The sequence below is a fragment of the Leopardus geoffroyi genome, chromosome D1 (genome assembly GCF_018350155.1).
Source record: "Leopardus geoffroyi isolate Oge1 chromosome D1, O.geoffroyi_Oge1_pat1.0, whole genome shotgun sequence".
Taxonomy (NCBI): domain Eukaryota; kingdom Metazoa; phylum Chordata; class Mammalia; order Carnivora; family Felidae; genus Leopardus; species Leopardus geoffroyi.
The window spans coordinates 56,042,347-56,066,791 of NC_059329.1; the positions used below are offsets into that span (position 1 = coordinate 56,042,347).

The 24,445-nt window shown below is 44.5% G+C and overlaps 1 protein-coding gene across 4 annotated transcripts in view; it reads right to left on the reverse strand.

The window, feature by feature from the left end:
- Positions 1-413: 413 nt before the first annotated feature.
- Positions 414-24,445, reverse strand: part of UVRAG (UV radiation resistance associated) — a 297,841-nt gene continuing 273,809 nt past the window's right edge. For 3 of the 4 annotated variants that reach the window (XM_045483963.1, XM_045483962.1, XM_045483964.1), the window contains exon 15: positions 5,379-7,291. In XM_045483963.1, the coding sequence (XP_045339919.1) occupies positions 6,589-7,291 (703 nt within the window). In that variant the 3' untranslated portion in view covers positions 5,379-6,588. Of the gene's footprint in view, positions 923-5,378; positions 7,292-24,445 lie in introns of those variants that run through there. The other variant, XM_045483965.1, reaches the window with a different exon arrangement.

Here is a 24,445-nt window from a genome sequence, read left to right on the forward strand (position 1 = left end):
AATACGCATTTCCACTCTCTGGAAAGTTGCAGTGCACCTCACAACACAATGCTCATGAGGTGCTGATTTTTTCCACCCCCTGGGCAGAAACGTCCTCCCGACTTGCTCCTCCTTCTTAGCAAGGGGCTACTGAATGGGGAAGAGCTATATTGTAAGAAGGCAGCTGGCAGGATGTTCAGATGGGTGGGGAGAAGGAGCGGGCTACATAAGGGGCCTTGATAAGGCTTAGGGTGCAGAAGAGGCCCTGGGGCGAGGTCAGGGCCTGCTTTGGCATCACTGGGAAGAGAAAGCAGGTTCCCCAGTGCAGATATTCTGTACGGCAGGGCAGCAGGGGCTCGGGCCCTGCACGGGTTTCCCAGCGAATGGGGGCTCATTACCACTCAGGATGTTTACTGAAAACCTGTGATAATCCCTCAAATGTGCACCTCTTTTTACTGTTCACAAAAACTCAGCTCCGCAGTCTCCACCAAGCCCTGGACAGTTCTGCCTCTAAAGGTCGTCAGTGACTTTTGGTGCTGACTCTGGGCACGTTGCGCCTTCACGGAGCTCCCAAGGGACCGTGAGACAGACACAGGTGTGAGTTACAAAATCCTTGGATCAATGCTCTGTCTCATTCTCCCACTCCCCCCCAACTTCATGAACACCCGCTGTGTGCCACCAAAGGGATTAGACGGGGCTGGGAACAGAGAAGTCAAGGCAACTGGCAGGTTTCTAGAAGTAAAGGGTCTGGCCTCAAGGTCAGTAGGTTCTGGAGACCTCTGTTGCACGAGCAAAAGTTCACATACCGTCTGCATGAACGGTAGCCTGGGTGGCGGGGAGGTCGTCTCACGTCACAGTAACAGTGGCCGGGTCCCTCACCCGAAGAGCAAGAAGTCTGTGGAAAACATAGCGATGCGGGTTTCCTTGAGGAATAAGTTGTTCCCTATAAGGGAATTAGCACATTTTCCGCAAGTAAATTTTTGAGAGAACAAGCTCAGCCCTTCAAATATCAAAACTTATTTCAACTGTTCAGGATAATATATTCCCTTAAAATATTTCATGCACTTTGCTGTCCAACTAAAATTAATTTATCCTTTTTCTGGGGCGCCTGGGTGGCGCAGTCGGTTAAGCGTCCGACTTCAGCCAGGTCACGATCTCGCGGTCCGTGAGTTCGAGCCCCGCGTCGGGCTCTGGGCTGATGGCTCAGAGCCTGGAGCCTGTTTCCGATTCTGTGTCTCCCTCTCTCTCTGCCCCTCCCCCGTTCATGCTCTGTCTCTCTCTGTCCCAAAAATAAATAAACGTTGAAAAAAAAATTTTTTTTTGATTAATTTATCCTTTTTCTGATGACAGAGGGCCATCTTTAGGAACAGTAAAAGGCATTGTAGTCGAATTTCTTAAAACCCTGACCAGAGGCAGGCTGTGTTAAATGGTTTAGCCCTAAGCTCTTGACAACCGGCGGAGGACACTTGAGGGTCCTTTCTTTTTCTGCCGCGCTCTGGGCCGCGAGGCAATCTGAGGCAGCTTTTGAAGAACAAACACCAATTTGCTCTTAAGGCAAGAGGAATCTCTGTCCGGGCACAAGGGGCAACCCGAGCAAGGGGCTGGCTTCTCTTTTCAGAGGAGCACCTGGGCTCAGAGAAGTCAAGCGCCTTGTTGGGGGTGACGCGGCCAGGGAGCAGCGGGCTGGGTGGGATCTGCCGGGCTGAGGGCTCACATACCCAGACTGCTTCCTTCCCGCGTGTATCTGCCTCTTAAGAGTCGGGTTATCCAATATTTCTGTCCACACCCACCTTCCCTTCCTTCTAATTTGCCGCTCGTAATTAGTGGGGACCGAGAGAAGCTCATTCGAATCGTGTTTTGTACAAAACCGGAGGGATCCAAGCCTGCCGCTCCCCAGCTTGTAATTCGGTTCCCCGGGCTTGGCTGGCTACAGCTACGTCACCCAACTGGCAGTCTTTCTCACTTTTATCTAGATTCAAGACCGTTCTTTTTCTGGATTGCTGACCTTGCCAGCCTCTAAGATGTGTGGAATTATTTTATAGACGTGTGTTTTTTATTCATTTCAAATCCACAAGGCTGAGCTGTCTACCTACAAAACTGTAATTAGATGCGCTGGGAGGGAAAAAAAGAAAAAAGCCTGTATCTACTTCAAGCAAGATGAAGAGCCCTGGGCACCGGTTCAGCATGCGGTGAGGTAGCCAGAAGCGGCGTAAGAGAATATTTATGGATGAGGTGGGCCTGTATAAGCTCATCTGCCAGGTGTTAAAAAACATGCAAATTCAGCTAATTAGGCTCACAGACCCTGTCTCAACACTGTGTCCATGCCACCCACTAAAACACCTCAAAACACTTGACATCTGTTTAGAGCTTTAGTCTTCCGAAAGACCAGCTTCGGTCCTGACGCACGCAGTCTCCGTGCGTGCAGAGTAAATCTCCGCCTTCGGCTTCCCCACCAAGGCCTGATGCGCGCGATGCCAGGATCCTTGCTGAATGACCAACTCCTCCCAGTGACCATGGTGCTTTGTAATGATCGCTAAGCGCTTTACAAGCACGTGTCTCTTCTACAAGCCCGGTGGGGGGTGGGGGTGGGGGCAGGCGGTATCATCCCCACTGGACAGAGGAGGGGCCAGATTCAGAGAGTGGAAGTGGCCGTGCCCAAGTGCTAGAATGGGAAATGGCGATAGCGAGTCCCGGGCATCCTGTCACTACGCGGTGGCCTCCTGCAGGACGAGAGGGACCACCACTGATGGCGCAGGCCCCATAGAAATGTTAACGGCAAGGATAGAGTTCAGTCCGATTTTTTACAGATGCAGAAATGGGCTCCTTAAAAGGCCAATGACTTGCCCAGGATCACAGGTTCAAAGTGGCCGAGCTGGAGCCTTCAGAACCAAGCTTCTAAAGAACAGACGCTGGCTGTTCACACCACCCGGGGATGCGCGCGGTTTGTTATGCGATACTTGCCCGGAAAACACTGGGGGCCCAAGGATGCACCTCTTTTTCAGACGCAGACTTTTTTTGCACAACAAAATAGGAAAGAAGATTCAACAGACTCAAGCGACTACCACTAGAGCCCAGCGCCGACTTGGCTGCTGACTGGTACAGGGCTCTAAGCAAGTTACTCTTCGGCCCAGTAGGCAGCCTGGAGAGGGTGCCTGGCAGCTGCCCACCACAAGTATTGAAATCTCTTGTCTCGGCACCTGGAGGCCTCTCCTCTCACCTTTCTTCACACCCATTCATGCCCCTTACTGTTTTGCAAACACTCCAGACCCTGTGTTGCCTCTGGGCCTTTGCCCATGCTGTTCCCTCTACCTGTAACTTCTCCTGTATCTTTCAGCGGATCTGTCTTTCATCTGCATTACCTCCATGAACTGGTCCAGACCCTTGAGTCAGAATAGCTTTCTCTGCATTCCCTAGCATGGCTATACCGCTCTCCATCACAGGATTTGTCACACTGAATTATAGTACATTGTTAATAGGCCTTTTTCCCTTACCTTCCACCCCCAGAGACCATGGCAGAGGCCAGGGCTCATTCATCTCTGTATTAACCTTGTTTAGCCCAGTCCCTCACAGACAGAGACAGAGTTAGCTCAATAAATGTGAAAGGGCTGGCTGATGGTTGATGAACAAGGTTTTCATAGTTAACTCAGCTTCAATATGAAATTCAAAACAATGAAGAAGACAGGACTCAAACATAGCTGGGAAATAACATACACTTTTACTCTCAAAATAAATACTAATCAATTTTATTTTATAAATACAGATGCTGAGTTTTCTTCCAATTACCAACAGATCAGTTTCACATGCCATTTATTATTGGTGGTGGTTTAAAAAATTATTTAAATAACCAGTTAGGTCAGGATAAATGGGCACCATTAGAACCGCTAAAAAAATAGAGCTGGATACAATCTTCCAAAACTAATATTCTGAGGGGGAAAAAAAAATCTCTGGAATTTCTGAAGTGGGTAAGGGGAAGTGGAGAGAGGGAACACAATCAAATATTCATTTGATAACACTTGCCGGCCGTTCAAAGTGTCTCCGCTATATGAAAACGGAAAGGGCTCTTAGCAGTTCCGACATGGATAGTAGTGGATTTTCATTTCAACTTATATCCTCAAAGCAAGTTTTATTTTCTTTAGCGATTTACAAGGCTAATTAAAAAGATTAGTAGGAGATAATAACTCATCCCATATTTTGGCCTTGGCCACTCCAAGCAGAGGCAAAACTAATTCTGCAGCTTTGGAAAATGTCAAACAGAGCTCCTCCCGGAGACATGCAATACTGTTGGTTCTACCCCAAGTCAAGGCAGAAACTGTAGGCATCGAACAGACTCCATGGAAACCTGAAACCCAAACCAAGCGAACCCAAACTTAAGTGGTGTTTTGAGGCATAACATCGTCGAACACAGTGTGGACCAAGCCAGTGTAGGAAACCAGTTCTGAGCTACCTAATATCACATTCAGTGGCAGGGCCCCACGCTGCTGGTGTGTGTGTGTGTGTGTGTGTGTGTGTGTGCGCACAAAGCTGTGGATCCCAGAATCAGGGAGTCCACAAATAGGAGACTGGCAGATGGAGTCTCAGAGCCCCAGCTCTCTCTGGCTCTGTGGAACCTGAGGTACACACTGTCCCCGTGGCTGCTCTGCGTGTGGTCCCTCTGCCTGGGGGTGCCAGGACCTAGGCCAGAGGGCCTACAACTCCATGCACTGCCTTTAAGTTTGGCATGAAGTTCAAAGTCCACCCCCATATGTGGACTTTAAGCCACATGTGATGTACCTTCCACTGTTCAATACTAACACAATCCTTCCAGAACCTTTTTCTTTTGGGTGGGGTAAGTGCTATTTCATTGGAGGACCCCACACAGCCCAGCGTGATGTAAGACCACAGATATCTCCCCCCTCATTGACTCTACTGTGAATGGCAGGACATTGCGAAGAAGCCGTGACTCTAGAGTGCTTCTGCTTTAGGTTTGGAGTGGTTCCACCTCTTTATGTGAAATACGATGGATTTCTTCAGATCAACTTAAGCTCTCAATTGCTTGCAGGTTGGGTCCATGTGTCAAGCATGGGTTGTGTGAGTTCTCTTTACATATGGAAAACAACAACACGAACCATTCTGCATGACAACAAGGCTGTAGATGAGAACTTGAGCCCAGGAGTGCTTGGACAATATACGAAAATGACCATGAAACCTAGGAGTTAAGCTGTTACATCGGACAAATGCAGTTCCTGGAGAGAACACCTGTGAAGGTGTTTGCGCTGCTGTGAGGAACAGCACACGCTCGAGTCAACGACATTAGCTTAGGTACAGCCACGGTTTCTGTCCAGGCTCGTCCTGTCGTGATGGAAGATGGAGATGTAGGTTCGAGACGGATTTCAGAACTGGAAAGAACAAATCAGGTCAAGTGAAGTAAATTCAGTTTTTATTCTTCTATACAATACATGGGTATATGCATAAATTTTCCTTAAAGAGCTTGCAACCCTGAGGCAATGTCCTTGGGTATATAAAGTATATGGCAATAGCAAATGAAATCTGAGCTCCGGGGATGAAATTGGACTTGAAGAACATAATTTAATATGAACGCAACTGCACATACACCAATAGTATTCTATGCCTCATCTAAGCCTTTTCATCCAACTATCTCAACAGCCTTGCTGTCGGCACACTGGACAGCCTGACTCTCTACAGGTATTTCATCATATACAGCGCCTTCCTTTCCAACTGAAATTTAATAAATTAACATGGGATTTACACATGGGGATTTTTGTCTGGTGAGTGCACTGCCAGAAAGCATGCCTGGTTTTTGACTGCAGCGTCTGCCCACGTAAAAACTCTGGTCCCCAGAGGACACTGGATGTCATCTGACTATTGCAACCTTGGGAGCCCTTGAGGGTCCCCTGGGATCTACCAGAGGGGAAGTTTTTCCCTCTCCTTGGAGGGTTACGTTAAGGGCGTGGCTGATCTGAGGAGGTGGAAGGTCTTGGCTACCGCATTCCAGAACCAGTGACTCTGCCGTCCTCAGTTTTCAGGGTGCACGACCCACCTGCTGTGAAGACGGGGCAGCAGAGAGGCTGACTGGGGGCAGGGGCAGGAGCAGGGGCAGATGGGCCTGGGTATAAGGAGACCATTGTGCTTCTTACTCATCAAACTAACGGATGGTCAAAGGTCTTTGAGTTAACTGGTGAAAACCTTTGCTTTGAATATTCGGTTTTCCAAAGTTTTATAGACTATGTTGAGGGCAAATGCTTATGAGAAACTAAAGGTGAGTTTATCACATTATTTATATATTATCATCTTCCCTCTGAGGATAACACAGAAGTGTAAATTAAAAAGCAGACAAATATCTTTAAGGTGACTCGAGCTAGAGAGTGAATTTTGCCTTAAAACAGTTGTCAGGCCTGAAAAGCAAATCTTGCAAGCAAACTCTAACTTTGTCTGGCCCACCGATACACAACGATCCTGAGCCCCTCCGTGATTTACAAAGTCTGTTTTTCCGAGGAATATCCTCCATTAATATTCATTTCGTGTCATAATTATTACAAGGGGTAACCAGTGCAGCTTTATCCTCATTTCAGGCAGCGACTCTGTCCTGGTCCTACCGGCTGGCTGCTCACTTCACTTATCGGAGCTCCTGCGTGGCCGGCGGAAGCTGGACACGTTTTCGTTCAGTGCATAGATCCTTCGGGAGAACTCTTCAAATTCTCCCAGGACTTGTTCGTCACACTCCACTGCCACGGCGCTATCCACCGGGATGCAGTTAAAGGCTTCTAGCTGATCGCCCGAGGTGAGACCCGTGGCTTCCATCCCGATGATCTCTTCTGCTTGCTCCACAGTACAGCAGAGCTCGGCCTCTGGGACCGGGAGGAATGCCCCCGGGAGCCGGACGCCGGAGGAGCCAGCCTGCTCGCCGGGCAGGAGAGCGCCGTTGACGGCGGCTGGGAGTCCAGAGAGGGCTCCTTCTTGTTCTTGGCTAGTGTTCACACTCACGTGACCTCCGCTTAATCTGTCACCCAAGTCAGCTCCTTTTTTCTTGCTTTCTTTGGAGAAGTCCAAGGAGGTATCCAAGGAGGAGGACAGAGATGTCGTCTTTCTCTCGGATTCTCCTACGGAAGGGATGGCGGTAACAGGCTGGGCTAGCGCGGAGTTGTAACTGGGAGGAGGGGTTTTGTACTGGAGTCTCTCATTCTCTGAGCTGGCCCGTTTTCGGTGTCCTTTGTCTGGGGAAGGGATCCCCCCAGAGAAGCCTACATTTGCACCTCCAAATATGGAGCTTTGTCTCTTTGGAACAGGGATTGCGCTGGAGGTGTGGTGTCTATCGCTAGAAGACAAACAAAAACGAGAAGTTATTTTCAGCTTTCGAACTCGGCCTAAGACTTCCGGATCCAGAGACAGGAAACAACATATTTAGGTTTGAGATAATAAAAATTGATAATAATCAAGTCTAGTATTAATTGTAGGGTCCGGATGCAAGAAAAAATATGAAGCAGTCTGAATTCAAGTTTGGGAGCTTCCTTCAAGAAGGATACAAGACACCCTACGATTCATCCAGAGGATGGTGCTCAGGGTGCAAGAGGAGAGAAATCATGTCTTTGGGGAAGAGGTGAAGTACCTGGAGAGGTGGGATTGGAAAAAAAGGCATCTGAGGGATGTAATCAACCTTACTGGTCCTATCGGTATTTACATTCTTGTATTAACTATTCAATGCTTAACTTATCGTCATGAAGCAGGCATCCTTATTTGGCAGAGGAGTTAAATGACTTGTCCTTGATAACCTCAGGGAGGCAGTGGCAGGCTAGACTACAACCCACGCCTCACGACCTGATGACCAATAGATTTTCTGATACCCAAATGCTAATCGCCCTGCATTAGAGAACTGGCAGAGAGGGAACCAAGGAGACATCTGTATCTGTATCTGGACTACTACCTATCCAATATGTATATCTATCTATATTTTTCGTAATGAAAAATTAACTTGGAAAATGGCTTCTCTTCTATCAGGTCAGTCACGCACACATTTTACAACACTCGGTCTTCAGTGCCTTCTTTTGAAGTTGAGTCCCTTCTCAGGAAGATACTTTTGGGCCAGCAATAACACTGTTTAGCATTTTAGTTCCTGAAGACATTTCACATATGCCGTTTCACTAGGTTCTCACAAAAACCCTGTCAAGAAAGCAGGGTATACGCTATTGCTCTTAAGTCTGAAACGATAAATAATAATGAGTTCATAGAAATCGAGTATCCAGACCCTGGAAATGACGGTCGTGTTCAATGCTGGGCTACTTAAGCCACGCCTGTGGCACTGATCACAGTTCTAGATACTACACTTGGATGAAGATAGCTCAATTCACTGATAGGAAAAGACTGATCCAGAGACGGAGGTGCAAACACAAGATCCCTTTGACTTGTATTCTTCCGATGAGGACACACGCACAGAGGTGACTTACCAAACAGCTACTCAGCTGGAAAAGAGACGAGACTTGAAACTATACTCACCCAACAGACAGCTATTACATGTGCCAGCCTCGGGGAGGGGAAACAGATACAAGACGGGACAGGCCCTGCCTCTGAGGAGCTTCCAATCTTGCAGAAGAAAGGCCCCCATAATTATTGAAATGATATATTTTCAAATTACAGTTGTGGTAAGTGCCCTGAAAAAGAAGGAAGGGTCTAGGGTTCCTTCCACCCGTGTCCACAGCCACGAGCCCTTATGCCAGCTCCCTGCTCCCTTTTCTCTCAGGTTTTTTCTGATGCTAGATTATGCCTGTGGTCTCTGACACCTAAGCAAGGGTTCTTCTTCTTGCAAAAAGGCAACCACCAGACTTCTAATCCATGGGCCTACCAGACTCCATTGCTTGGCTATGAGCGTGGGTGCCTGGAGAGATTTCATAATTAGGGGTGGTCACTGGGGTGCATATAAAACAGCACAAGCAGCCCAGTAAATTACTGTTTTTAGTCCTCAAGAAAAACAAAACAAAACAGAGCCAAATCTACTGGCCTTAATCTAGGTTTTCAGTTAATATGTTGTCAAAACTCACAGCGATTGGGTAAGCCACACATTTTTGCCAATCTTGTTGTTTTTACTATACCACTTGCTGACAGTGTCCCTCTCTGAATGATTTTGCAGGGGGCCCAGGTAATCAAACCAAAACAAAGCATCAGCACCACCCAGAGACCCTTTTTTTTTCTGGAGCAGACGGGCCAAGCTTTCAGCTGCCACCCCAGCCCAGGAGGGTGAGAAGCACCAAGTGAACCAGCCTGGAATGCTGAAGGTGACGTCGCTGGCACACAGCCAGAGGCCAGGTGCCTAAGCACTCACTGCCACGAAGGGTGAACGACATGATACCCTCATTGCCACCGCCACCCGGCCCCACCCCGTGGGCTCTCTGCTCTGCTTCTCTGCTGGGCTGCAGGTGGGCTGACAAAAAGCAGGGCATGAGGAACAGACCTGGGCGCAAGCGGTGCTTACGACACAAGAGAACAGGGGATTTTGTAGCCTTCGTTGATTCCGAGACCCCTTGAAAGCTCTCCACAGCTGTGTACAACAGAAGAGTAATAAAGTGTCACATCCCTCCTCTCAACTATAATGGGAAGGCAGCTACCATTTTCTTGTAGATCAATAAAGTTGAACCTTCACATCTACCTTGTGGAAAAGGTAGGCAGGTGGGTGGTTTTGTTCAAGGCTGCAGAGCCCACATCTGAGCCAAATTTGGTCGGACTCCAGAGCCCACGCTGTCTGTTGCGTCCCAAGTGGGAAAGTCATATTCAAATTCAACTGACACTTGCTAAGTGCCAATGGAATGCCACACCTCAAGCTAAATGCCATTACACAGGCCTTCTCATCGAACCCGCTCAGCCTGTATCTAAGCTCTGGGGTGCTACTCCTATTTTAATGGATGGATTCTAAGTCTGTACGAGGTAGAGACTTTGGCATTTTCTGACATCCCAATTTTTTAAAAAAATGTTTACTTTGCGCGCGAGAGAGAACACATGCATGCGCACAAGTGGGGGAGGGGTGGAAAGAGAGGGAGAGAAAGCATCTCAAGCAGGCTCCACACTGTCAGCACAGAGCCTGACTCAGGGCCTGATCTCATGAATCATGATCCGAAATCAAGAGTCGGATGCTCAACCGACTGAGCCACCCAGGTGCCCCCTGACATCCTGATTTTCGCAGCATTCTCCAGTTCCTTTAGATTTTTATGAGAACCCAGGGAATGATAACGTCAGATACAATTTGGAAAGTCCAAGTAATGGTAAAATATCCCCCCTGAATAATGGTAAAAAAGATGAGTTATTACAGGTAGACAAAGAAGTCTACGTATCTAAAATTTGCCCTTTAATCACCACATGTTGCCTTTCTCCCCATTTTAGTCATGTGCAATAAGACTTTTCAAGCATTTTCATTAAAGTCTTTCTTATTTTATATATATATATATATATATTTAATTTGAGAGAGAGAGAGAGGGAGAGAGAGAGAGAGAGAGAGACAGGGAGACAGAGAGAGAGAGAGAGAGAGAGAGAGAGAATCCCAAGCAGGTTCCATGCTCAGCACAGAGCCTGACATGTGGCTCAATCCCACGACACTGGGATCATGACCTGAGCCAAAATCAAGAGTCAGATGCTCAATCAACTGAGCCACCCAGGTGCCCCAAAGTCTCTCTTACAATCTTAAAAAGAGTAAGCTGAAGAAAAGAGGATTTTCTTAATAACACTGGGCCATCACTATGAACATGTGCTACTGAACTGTGACATGGGGAAGAGATGACAGGACACTCAGGGGCACAAGTCCGGGTCTCTGGGCTCTCCCACCTGTACCCACGCTTCCCTGGGTCCTCTCTCACCGCCAGGCTGGTGGCGCACGTGCGCCGATGCACTTGTCTGCAGGCCCTTGTCTTTTGTTAATGTCTGCCAGCTCACTGTGCCCTCGTGTAGTGGATGGCCTGAGAACTGTGCGCAAAAGAGTACATCGGCTTGAGTGAGGGGCCAGCACATGGCCGGGGCATAACACACTTGGCTTTATGAGTTTTGTAACATTAGTTTTGGCTGCTTAGAGTTCATTTTTTTTATTACTTCCAGGATCTCAGCAGTGTTCCAGATTTTTCAGATACCTGAGTTCTAAATAGCTGAAGTGCTGAATGATTACATTAAAATATATACAAACACACATGCATTTTTTTTTTTTTAATTTTTTTTTCAACGTTTATTCATTTTTGGGACAGAGAGAGACAGAGCATGAACGGGGGAGGGGCAGAGAGAGAGGGAGACACAGAATTGGAAACAGGCTCCAGGCTCTGAGCCATCAGCCCAGAGCCTGATGCGGGGCTCGAACTCACGGACCACGAGATCGTGACCTGGCTGAAGTCGGACGCCTAACCGACTGCGCCACCCAGGCACCCCGCAAACACACATGCATTTTTAATTATTATAATAATTTATACTCCCTGGAAAACACAAACAATATAAACTACATAAAAAATAAAAATCACTCATAAGCCTATTGCCTATCGAATAATTTTGAGTATTTTGTTTTTAGGCTTTGATTTTACATATATGTGTTTAATTAAAAAAGAGAAAAAAACCCTGAAGTTATGTTTGTTGTATATATATAATTCTGTATCCCACCACTGGAATTTATTAAAATCTTTTGGTAAATAGCTCTAAATGGCTGCTCCACTGAATGGAATATTATTCTCTTATTTGTGTAGAGTTAGGATATTTCTAAAATGTTACTATTAAAAAACAAATTGCTGTGAGCATCTCTGTATAAAAACACAATGCATAGATTTTTAATAAAACAGTTTAGATTTTTGCATTTGATAGAAAGTTTCCAAAAGGAACCTTCATTGCACATTTTAGTACAAGCTAAATTCTTACAATTAAAAAAAAGGACATTTTACTTCTATTATTCCCTACACAACAGAAAGGTAGCAATTAAAGAGGCAAATGATAGATCAAAAAAGAATGCCTGGGAGGTTTCAAGATTCTTTTTGTCTGATTATAGCGGGGTTTACGACTATTTCATCGAGATGGTAGGAGAGGTCAGAATGCGTAGACTTCCTAATTACATGACCAATTTTTAAAGGCTGTTGACAATTTACTTATCAAATGAAATTAGTGCATTATTTGAATTGTGATGAATAACTTACTGGGAATTTTTCCTCTTAGAAACAACCAGAGTAAACCTGGATATTTGGGGGAGGGGTGGATGCAGCAGGAAACATGGTAGTTTTGCTCCGTCCTCCACTCCGGCCAAGGCTCCCTCTGTGTTCTATGGCGCTAGATCTGGGGCCCGGAGCCCGAGGTTTGGTAACTGGACCAAGTCCCCTACTTCACCGCACACATTCTCCTTGGCTGTTTGCCTCGAGTGGATGGATGTCTTTTCCAGCTTGGCTTAAGTCCAAACTGGAAACCTGGAAACATGACATCTGGGGTTTAATGCTGCAATTAGAAGGAATTTATTAAAAAACAACAACCCACAGATATTGTAATGGCCAATTTACCAGGCCACGGTTTAGGGAAACATGGGATAGGTTGTTGAGTAACTGAACCACATCGGGACTGTTAGATTACTTCATAATCAACCTTTTGCCACGAGTACAAAAGGATACCCTAGAGTCACAAACAATAGCCTGATGAGGGAGAAGTCAAGTGGTTTGGAGTTTAGAGGTCAAGGAGGATAGTCTGGTTTAAATTTGGCTTTTCTGGATCAAAGTCTTCTCTGATCTCCCTAAATTAAGGTGATTAATTTCTTTCTCATTCTGTGAGTCCTTATTTATTGCAGTTGGTTATTTTTTTATCTCTTCAGCTATATCTGGAGATAGTGGTGGTAATGAGGAAGGGTGCTCAAAACCTAGACCCTCCTCCAAGCTCTGCAGTCATGACCGTCTGTTTGGAGCTATAACTTAAGGTCGAACTCACCACTTGCTTGTTATATGACTGTAGGCAGTCCCTTATCTTCTCTGTGCTTTAGCTTCCTCCTTCATAAACAGATCACTGGACTACAGTAAGGATTAAATAAAATAATGCACCTGAAATAGAAGAATGCCCGACGTACATACTAATGTCAGTAGTAGCTGTAATTGTGATTGCTGCCATTATTACCAGCTTCCATGGGCTTTGGATTCCCAAAGAATTGCCCTCCTTTTACAGAGGGGTAACTGAGACTCAAGGGCATTAATGTCTCAGACCGTGGAACACAGGTAATTGGGAGTAGAGGCAAGGCCAGAATCTAGGTCTCCTTCCTCCTACTGTTTCTTCCTACATAGAATTGTTTAGAACAGGGACACACGGAACTCTTCCCATCCGCCCCCTCTCCACTTCTGCACATCAGGGAGCTAGCTGCAAGAAGGAGAAAAAGAACTAAGGCAAATGTAAAAGAGTATTGAAAGAAAAATACTAAATCAATCAGAAGTGAAACATCACTGCAGCTTTTTTTCTTTTCTTTTCTTTTCTTTTTTTTTTTTGTAGACGGGGGTGGGGGAGGCTTTGAATAAAGTAGAAATGCTCAACTGCCTCTATTTACATGATCTGCTAAATGCTTAGGGACTAAAAGAACTTCCCAGAATCCTTTGAGGTACATTCCAGTTGTCCCGAGACCTCTGATGTATCATTTTTCTGTACGAATTTAGCTTCAGGGAGAAAGCATTTTTGTAAGAAGGAGAATTTCTGTTGTCCCAACCTAAATGAGGAGGACCCCGTTCAGCCTTTTAGAACCATTATACAAATACTTTGCCATGAGGCCAATCTGGGAGACAGCAGAACCCAGTTCGTTCCACTCCGCTATTCTTGCCTCCACAATTTCCCCTCCTCCTCCTCTTTCTGCTGGTTGTACTGCCTAAGGCAATAGCCTCCTTTAAAAAGAACAAGGACTGGGAGAAAGAAAACAGGGTAAGAGAGCACTGGCCCAAAATATGTTTCCGCTTACGTATCTCCCGTATATATCCCTCCACACGGAGCTCCGCCATTATGAGATATGGCAGACTGGTGAAGCATTTCACGGCTCTGAACCAATGTCTCCTTTTCTGTACAACGTGAATATCCACCTCACAGTTTTTACGGTGAGGACTAACACTCTTAGTACAATGAGGAGGTACTCCACAGACTGTTATTAATAATAAAGCAACAGCAGGTAACATTGATGAAGTAAGTACTGTGTTAGTAGCTTTCTACATGGTCTCATTTAATCCTCATCTCTATGAAGTATTACAAACATAATCCACCTTTCACAGATGAAGAGACTCAGGCATAACGGTTAGGTAACTTGCCCAAGTCACAAAGCAACTAACCGTGATTGAACAAACACAACCTGACGAAGTAAGCGTTAGCTTCCTTCTCTCTCCCAGTCCCCAGGACTTGCCACCACAATGCCTACATGTGATCGATCGTACTTCTGTTTGAGGGAGGAGTGAGACTCAGAAGAATAATTTTTAGGCCGCATGGCTTGGTATGTTTTCTTTCTCTTCTTCTCTTGCCTATATTAAGTTTGTGTGGCTTTTCTGATTTCCTTGGAATTGTTATTCTGTTATAAGAATGCTGACGGATCTAAGCATCAATTATGAAAACACAAGTACATCCTGTCACAAAATGATATAAAGGTGGGGACTTAGGGGAAAATGAAATAAGGGAAAAATGGAAAGATTTACCACATCGAGAGAGTTCTCGAAGGTGAGGTGAAGTTTTAGCTATTGGAAGTGATTTTTTTTTCCCTGTTCTCCTCCAGATTCACTTGTCCTTGTTTTATCTGTCTACAACCAGGTCCCATCCCATAAAGGTACTGGGAGAGAGCACACTTCACCGTCTCAAATATGTGTCTTTCCCTCCTACAGAATGTTTCCTCTGAGGAACATTACTAGATCACAGCTGGTCAAAATGCTAAATCTTGATTGTCTGGATCCTGGCCAAAGTCTACAGCTACAACGCGGTGGAATAAGAATACTTAAAAAGAAAAAAAGAAAAAAAAAAAAAAAAAGACCCACTTTTAAACAACATTCGATCTTCTTTCTCCCCTTGCAGCAAGCTATGACCTCACGGCAGTGAGGCCTCTGCACGGAGGTGTTTAAGTTGGTTTACGGCCATTAGAAATGTTTGAAGCTTTGGTACTGCTCTGTGCCAATAGCATGTCAACTGTGCTAAAAAGCAATAATAGTTTCTCACCTTCTTAAAGATTACTGCTTAAATAATGCAGAGCAACGACAGGGCTGCAGAGTGCCAAAAGAAGGTTGCCAAGGCGAAGCTGAGGTAGAATTACGTCTTTTGGCAGCTACAGAATTATGACATAGAGTTAGTTTTTTTTAAAAAACAACCTCCATAAATTAGACTACTATCCTTTTTCAAAACCCCGCAGAAGTTGGGATCCGTCCTTCTCCTTGCTCTCTCTCAGATCGAGTGGAAGCAAAGAACCTCGTTTTGCAAAAGCCAAATGTAACAGTTAGCTCTTAACCTCCTGGGGGGTGGCTGGGGGTCAACATTTCTAAGCACGGAGTCCCCTGACCACAGGCAAGCAGTCTAAAGGCCTCTCACCATTACCAGATAAGTAAAAGTGGTTAATCTTTGCCCTGGATGTTAAGAGAAACAAGAAACAAAATAAAAATAGAAACAATCTTGGGCCAAAAGCAGAGGCTGAAACCTGTGCCAATGGTCACCTTTCCCCTGGGCTCAGCTTGGAAGGTTCCCTGCCAAAATCTGACTAAATAAAAACACAAAGTTTAAAAAGGTATAACCGAACAAGGAAGCCTTTAGATTTTATTTAAACTAAGGGCTGATGGAAAGATGAATTATTTGTGAAAGAGAAAGTTCCACAGGCAAAGGGTAAAACGAGCGAGCTGAAGAAGTCCATTTCCCGGGGCTATGTGATCTGACTGAGGGCCTGGCCATCAGGACAACGGGGCCTAGCTTGGGAAAGGGAGGCCTCAGCACAGGACAGCGGACAGAGGCTCAGAGGGTGCCCACAGGCAGGAGCCCATCTGGAGGCCAGTTCAGTCCCAAGCCTGAGCTCCCTGGGCTCAGGGAATAGAGGGTGATCCTTCAGGGAGACAGAGAGGGGTCCCAGGAGGAGTCAAGTCAACCACTTCACCCATCAGCTCTCATTGTGAGAAATCGTCATACAAATTAATGTATTAAAATTACAGTCAGGCAACAAACATTATAAGGACCGTAGAAACAGAGATGGCAGGGATGACACCAGGGGACCCCTTGGAGTGTCTGGCCAACAGTTGAGACATGGGAGCTTATCAAGTGTTCATGCTGAAAATTAGGGGGAAAGAAAAAAAAGGAAGAAAAGTAGCTGTACCTCTGCCAGGGACACCAGAGGAACAGCAGTGTCACAGAGCCCAACCTCAGAGAGAACTCGACAAACGAAAACTTTGGTCGGAGGATGCTTTCCGAATTTCAAAGGTAGACCTGCAAAGCGAGCTAAAGGCGGTTTTAGACTCCAGAGGCCAATGGCAGAATCTGTGAATTTAAGTCTTTGCGAGATACTGCGAAAGCGGAACCACCACATTCTAATAAGTTCTGACATGAGCTGAACCATGGGGATTTAGTTGTTTGCTGTTTTAAAAGACAAACGAGTAGCTCTGCCACCATTTCCCAAGATGCTGGAGGCCTTCATCTGAAGTGCTTGAATTACACTTAGCCGTCACAGGGTCATCACACAGTGTGAGACTGTGGGGCTCCAGGAATAGCATCTTGGAAGCCTTATCTTTTGTAGTCCTCTGTGCTACTAAAAGAGGTACAGTATGAAACTGTATGCATGTAACAAATGAAGTGATTTACTCCCTAATTCAAATATATATTGAGTGTCTATTATGCACGAAACACTGGGGATATAATAATGGTGGAAAATAAGGCCGCAGTTCCTGTTTTTGTGGAGGTTACACCACTATGGGAGAGGACAGAGACTGCCACAGAATAATGACAAAAACGTAAAATGATAACCTCTGACACATGCCGTGCAGGAGAGGACATGGGCTAAGAGAGCTGGTAACAGAACCGACCCAGAAAAGGCCAAGAACTGAAGGGTTAGTAAAATTGTTCACCAGGTGAAGAATGGGTCAGAGGTGACAGCATCTTCCAGGCAAAAGGAGAGAGAACAAGGAGGACTCAAAAGGTCGTGAAGTGAAGAGCAGAATGGTAGAATATAAAGCTGGAGAGGAAAACAAAGTCTAGACCATGCAGAAACCCATAGGCCATGTCTAGAATTTTCTCTTTAAGTCGTGAAAGTGTTTTAGGCTAGGGATATTTGTGGTGGGGGGGTGTGGTGTGGGGAAGGTGGTGAAGAGAAAGAGAGATTTATTAATCGATTGATTGACTTGTATTTTGGAAAGTGCACTCTGGCTGAAGTTCGAGAGTAGACTGGAGGGGGCCCCGAGTCGATGCTAGGGGACCACAGGCTCTGCAGCAGTACAGGTGAGAGATGATGGAGGCTCGGACCAGAATGGAAATACGAGGACATAGACAAGTAGACATATTAGGGGAGATCAGCAGGGGCTGCTAAGATTAGATATGGGGATGAGAGAAAGGGAGGAACCAAGGATTATGCATGGTTTTCTAGAGATTCCATTTGCTGAAAACAGCACTGGGAGACCACGAGGCTTATGGTGGTTGGGTTGGAAGGCAGGAAGGAAAAAACACAGGCACACAGAATGTGCTGTGAAAACATCCAGGGGGCAATCTGAATAGAGGTCTAATATCCGAAAAGAGATCCGGGCTGAAGATTTACACTTGTGCTTCATTTTAGAGTGGGTGATATTAAAAAGATGGTTGTGGACAAGATCGCCTTGGATTCGAGAATGAAATGAGAGAAAAGAGGGCTTAGGACCGAACCTTGAGGGGCTCCAGTTTTTATGACGAGGTAGAGGAAGAGGGAGCCTGCAAATGTGACAAGAAGGAGCAGTCAGAAGGGAAAAAAGAAAACCAGGAGAGGGTTATAATAACAGCATTCCTTTTCTGGAATCACAAGATGCTAAATAATCCCGTGTATAAAACATTTTTATTCTTAACATAGTTATAAGAGAGGCTGTACTGAGTAATAAAGTGGGGCCGCAAAGCTATTCTGCTTGGGGCCAAGTTTTAGGTCCTCCACTTGATGGCTGTGTCATTGTTATTTTAACCTCTCTGTGCCTCAGTTTCCTCATTTGTAAGACGAGGGAGGACAGTGGGTCCTAATTCATGGGGCCATTGTGAGAGTTAAATGAGTTAACTAAGTAATATATTCAAAATGCTTTGGAAGGCTGCCTGGTTTGCAGTAACAGTCGTTTGACATTAGCTATAATGACACTGCTTACTATATATCGCCAGCCACTAACAGAATTGTTGACAAAGCATCATATAAAATGATCTTTAATGTTAAACTCCAAACTTAAAACACAGGGAATTGCATCTAAATTGAGTTTAAATTCGAAGGTCATAATGAAGTAGTCGGAGGTCATTTTTAATGCTGCAAACTCTTGTCAAACTTTTGGTGGGCAAAGACCATAGCTCTACAGTCTTCTTGAAACCTAACCCAGTGCTTTAGATCTAGAAGGATGTTTGTCTGCTGATACTTGGCACATGCCGATGGGTCCCTCCCAAAAAACACTGACTTCTTAGTACGGGATAGATAGGTGGCTTTTCTGCTAATTCTTTCCCTCCATTCATTTAAATATACCCATCTTCCAAAGTCCAATTTAACTCCTATCTCCTTCAATAAGCCTTCTTTAACCATGTCAGTTTAGTGTGATCTCTTTGAACAGCCTCAGTACTTGAATTTTACTATCCAACTGATGTTTAATATGATCACTTGTATTGCTACACATATTTTAGTAGACATAATTGACATCCACATTCACTGCCTGGCAGTCTGCTAGGCTCTGGAAATAAAGAAGTGTATAAAATAAGGTTTCTATCAATAAAGAGTTCCCAATGTAAGAGAGAAGATGGAGAGAGTTAACCAATTAACACCATGGTGCTTTGTGCACAATATACACTTCATACATTGTAATGGAGGAGGGAGCAAGTTATCATCTGGAGGACTCATCACAGGAGGCTATATTTGATTGGTGCCTTGAAGCATAAGGGGGAGTTAATCCGTCTGTGTGTGCGTGTATAGGGGGGAAGAGTAAGAAATGAAGGGCAGGATAAAGCAGAATAAAATACAGTATGTCTGCAGTCCAACTATGGAGCCAAGTCTTGTAAACACTGCAAAGGAGGGACCTAGTCTTCTATTTCTTGAAATCTACTCCTTCACTTTCCGGTCTAACGTAGTAAAAAATGGGTATTAAGGGAATGTGTTTGTTTTATGAATAAATGGATTTAATTAGTTGTACTCAAAAGGAATAGCTTATGGCTTTTCTTTTGGCAAAGTGTTGAGAAACATTCTGTTCATGTAAAAAAGCAGGTAAAAAAAAAAGAACACTACAGGATTACTTATAACGTGAAAAACCAAACTATCTAAAGATACAGTTACAGTAAATCTAAATGAGAAGACATTATGCAGCCATTAAAATGATGCTAAAAAGTTTTATTATTATTTTTTTTAATTTTTATTAAAAAATTTTTTTTTAACGTTTTATTTATTTTTGAGACAGAGAGACAGAGCATGAACAGGGGAGGGGCAGAGAGAGAGGGAGACACAGAATGGGAAGCAGGCTCCAGGCTCCGAGCCATCAGCCCAGAGCCCGGCGCGGGGCTCGAGCCCACGGACCGTGAGATCGTGACCTGAGCTGAAGTCGGACGCTCAACCGACTGAGCCACCCAGGCGCCCCGATGCTAAAAAGTTTTAAATGGCATTGATAAAAGGCTTAAGATGCGATGTACAAAAAAGCAGATATATACGACTGTACAGACTGCCCAACGCTAGCTAACGGTTACTGGGTACCTGCCACGCGGCTAGCTGGCTTTGAGATGTGCTCGAAGTATAAAACATACGCTGGTTTCAGAAGGCTTAGCATGGAAAAAGGAACGTCAAATATTTTATTAATAATTAAAAAATACTGATTACATGTTGACGAGTTATAATTGGTTTTTATTGGGATTAAATAAAATATATCATCGAGGCGCCTGGGTGGCTCAGTCGGTTGGGCGTCCGACTTCAACTCAGGTCACGATCTCGCGGTCAGTGAGTTCGAGCCCCATGTCGGGCTCTGTGCTGACAGCTCAGAGCCTCGAGCCTGCTTTGGATTCTGTGTCTCCCTCTCTCTCTGCCCCTCCCCTGCTCGTGCTCTGTCTCTGTCTCTCAAAAATAAATAAACATTAACAAATTTTAAATACATTATTAAACTTAATTTACCTATTTCTTTTTACCTTTTTATAATAAAGGCTGCCAGAAAATTTAAATTTACATATGTGGCTCAGACTGTATTTCTTTAGTTTTGAGAGAGAGAGAGAGAGAGAGCGTGTGCGCACGCAGGAGCGGCAGAGAGAGGGAGACAGAGAATCCAAAGCAGGCCCCATACTGTCAGCGCAAAGCCCAATGTGGGGCTCAAACCCATAAACTGTGAATCATGACCTGAACAGAAGTCAGATGCTCAACTGACTGAGCCACTCAGGCACCCTTCTCAGCCTGTATTTCTACTGGACAGTGCTGATATAGATGACAGGATCTCAAATATATAAGAAATACATAGAAAACCGACAAACTTAACAATGGTTTTTGTCCCTAGATCGTAGAGCTATTGTTTCCCCCTTCTGTATATTTTTATATCTTCCAAATTTGATTCATTGAGAGCACGTATTATTTTCTATTCGGGAGGAATTAACAGAAATAAACAACACAAATAAAAAACAAGATTCCAATCTGGTTCAAAGACTTGTTTGCTGGCGGCTGAGAAAAGAAGCCCAGGGATACCCAAATGACTTTCTGTCTCTGACGGAGGGTTAGCACACAAAGGATGTTGGCCAGCTGTTCTCCATCCTGACTGGAGACAGAAAAAAGCGGAAATGGGTGTTAACCGCAGGAGGGGGCCTGTAAGTTAAATATAGGGAAGAATTTCCTGAAGCGAGGGTGTTTAAACTCTGGAATGAGTTATGGAAGAAGCCTGGTCCCCCAAGGTCTTTTAAAATACTACAGATACCCATATGCCTTGTGTGTTCCTGTCGAGAGGCAATGAGACGACTTGTCAAGGTTCCTTCTACAATTGCTATCTTAGAGTAAATAACTCCAATAAAACTTTCGTTTTCATTTATTTTTGACCAGACTTCACTTTTCATATTAAGGATATATTCTGAAAGGTGGGCCCATCTACCTTAAGTGGTACTCTTGAGACTTCAAAGACAATGTCATTTGATCTAAATTTAAAAACTAACATCAGCTAGACAACATGTTTTTTTAAGTCCCTTGGGAGTCACCTGCCAAAAACTAGTTCTGAATTCAGCATAAGCGTGATGGAAGGAAGCAAAGAGGACACGTTGATTTTTAAAGAGTGCGGCTTTTAAAAAAATGTTAACGTTGGACTGCTCCATTTTCAAAGTGGATAGTTTGGCTTAAAAGCTAAACTATTATGTTGTTACCCTTGGATTTTAAAGAAAGTAGACTGCTATCTCTCTCTCTCTCAAAAATAAACGTTAAAAAAATTAAAAAAAAAAAGGGGTGCCTGGGTGGCTCCATTAGTTGGGAGGCCAACTTCGGCTCAGGTCACGATCTCACAGTTCGTGGGATTGAGCCCCACATCGGGCTCTGTGCTGATAGCTCAGAACCTGGAGCCTGCCTCAAATTCTGTGTCTCCCTCTCTCTCCGGCTCAGGCTCACTCGCTTGTTCTCTCTCTCAAAAAAAATAAACATTAAAAAAAACTTTTTAAAGAAAATAGACTGGCTCACTTGGTCTTGATTTTCATTATCCTGAGTTTACTTTAAAAAGCATTTCCTGAAAATGTGCCAAAGTTCGTTCATTCACTCGTCTGTTATTTATCTATCGATCTATCTATCTATGCATCTATTTATTTATTTATTTAAAAAGCTGTTCAGCTTGATTCTCTCTATTTATGAAAAGGAATGGAAGACGAGGCAAGAAAACAGGTCAGCAGAAACACCATCTAGAGATTTATGCCGCTTAAGTGAGATGACCATGCATAAAGCCACTCCTTGTTCCTTCCTAAGTCACTTCATTAAGTGCTAGAAGGAATCTGCAAAAACATTCCAGGAAGCTGCGCAACAGCTAAGGATACTCCTCTTCAGTGTCCCATCTTCAATACATCGCTGAAATTTGATGCGGTCTCTATAAAAAAGGTACACTTGGTCCTAAAACATCAACCAACTCAGTCCAAGATTGACCTCCATGGGTTAACAGCCTGTCCACTGAGGCTGGGTGCCAGGCTCCAGGTCCCACGTGACCACCAGAGTGCACAATGCATAGGAAAATTTTGTGAGTCATGTCCTTCAAAATATTAGTTTGTCTTATCTACTCATTTAGATTATAAACTAAACAACTGTCATCCAAGCAAGGCAGGAACTGTCTTACACTTTTGAATCTGTTTGGTCTCTTGAATAGTGCTATATGCAGAGGAGACAGTTACTGAATTGTTAAAGGCCTAAATCCTACTTAATAATACTTTGCATAGTTCTTTTGAGTTTATAAATCGCTCAGACATGATGTCATTTGCTCCATACAACTACGTTTGGGAAATAAGCCTGGTGCTATTAACTCCATTTAAAAAAGTGATACTCAAAAACAACTTATGGAAATTAAGTGATAGAGCTGAAGCTGGAGACCACATTTTGATTCCCAGCCCCAGTGCTCCTTCCGCTGTATCACACTGCCCTGTATGAAGCTGCTGGTTTAAGCTTTATAGTGGAGAAAAATTAAACTTAGGATAAAAAATTCCACATATGAAGCAGGACAGATGGCTTTGAAATCCTGCTTTTATCATGTCTTATTCTGAAAACAGAACGTGAAATTGGAGGAAGGCAAACACTGGGGGCAAAGGTTATGGTTTAGGCCAACCCATGTGCTTCCATCAGTTTTCTTGTTTCTTCATTAGTAGATTTGAAACATATAATCATTTTGTTTCTTTTGGTCTTAAGTTCTCACATTCTTCACCAAGTTTTATGACTCTTAGTTTCCTACCTCTCTGAGTAAATGGGGCAGGATAAGCTACAAAGAATGTTTTCACCAGAACCCACTGCCTCCATATTGTGGCGTGTGCATGTCTGGACTTGACTTTGGTGGATTTCCCTGTGGAAGGTAATAGGCGCTAGAAATTAAATGATGCAGAGATAGGAGAGCTGGGAAAGGGCAGAGAAGGAGAATGGCCACTGACGAAGACGGGGCGGCACGGTGTGGTGAAAAGAACAAGGGACTTGGAGTCAGATATCTGGGTTTCTGGCCTTACCCCCATCACTTAGGAGCATGTGACCTTGGCAGACCACTCCACGTTTCTAAGGTTCGGTTTTCTGATCTGTGAAATAGTGCTCATCAGCTTTGGCCTGCCTCCCCCACAGGGTTCTAGCAACCTTAAATAAAAACATGGAACATTATGCAAATAAGAGATTTACTATTCGTAACTTCTAACTCCATGTGAGAGGTACCTAAGAAGGCAGGTACCAGAAAAAGTAGGTAGGCAGACAGATTTGTAGGGTATTTATCTCGATGGCTTCAGAAGGACTTTTATAAAGGACTTAAGGAAAGCAAGCGGGGGAAGATGATTATTTTGCAGCATTAACATACAAGCTGGCATGAGCCGCTATTATAAAATGTGAGCCGGGAACCATTTTCTATACCTATTTGTAGATTTTAAAGGAAAAACGAAACACCTCTAACAAAGAATGGATTAACGTTTTACGGTGTAGATAAAAACTGTGACTCAATTATCCACTACTTTTTTATAATGACCGCTACCACTTAGTGACCACTGCTGTGTGCGAGGCAGTATGCTAGACTTTATATATTTAATCCTCGCAGCAACTCTGTCAGGCAGGCACTACTGACTCCATCTTACAGATAAATATAAGCTGACGGCTTAAACTTGTTTGAAATTACAAAGACGGTAAGTGGTGGGGTCGGTATTCCGACCCATAGTCTTTCCAGGCTCGGTATAACTGGGCAACTCTTTCCTTGACCTGCCCGATCCTATTCCCCAACCTTCACACGTCCAAATCCTTCTTGGGCTCCAGGTCCCCTAAATGCTGTCTCATTAGTGAAGGCTTGTTCAGGTCTCAGGTCTCACCCACAGTCCCCACAAGGAAGCCAATGACTTCCTCCGAATGTTCAAGGAGTATATTCCATGAATAGAATAAGACGATGGCTAGTTCGTTTACTCACATAATTTTAGGCTTCCCTGATAGCAGGCTGATATCAGGATGAGGGAGACACAGTCCCCACCCTCCAGCTGCTCAAGAGCCTAGTGGCTAAGACTTGGTGGGAGAAGTGAACCTATGCTCTTGAGGGAATATATATTTATCTCGGTATCTGCCACTGTGCCTGTAGAGTGAATGAATGAATGACGCAGGATGTGAGCTGGATCTTAAAGTGAGACAGCAACATTTGGGCAGAGCGGAGGCAAGGGC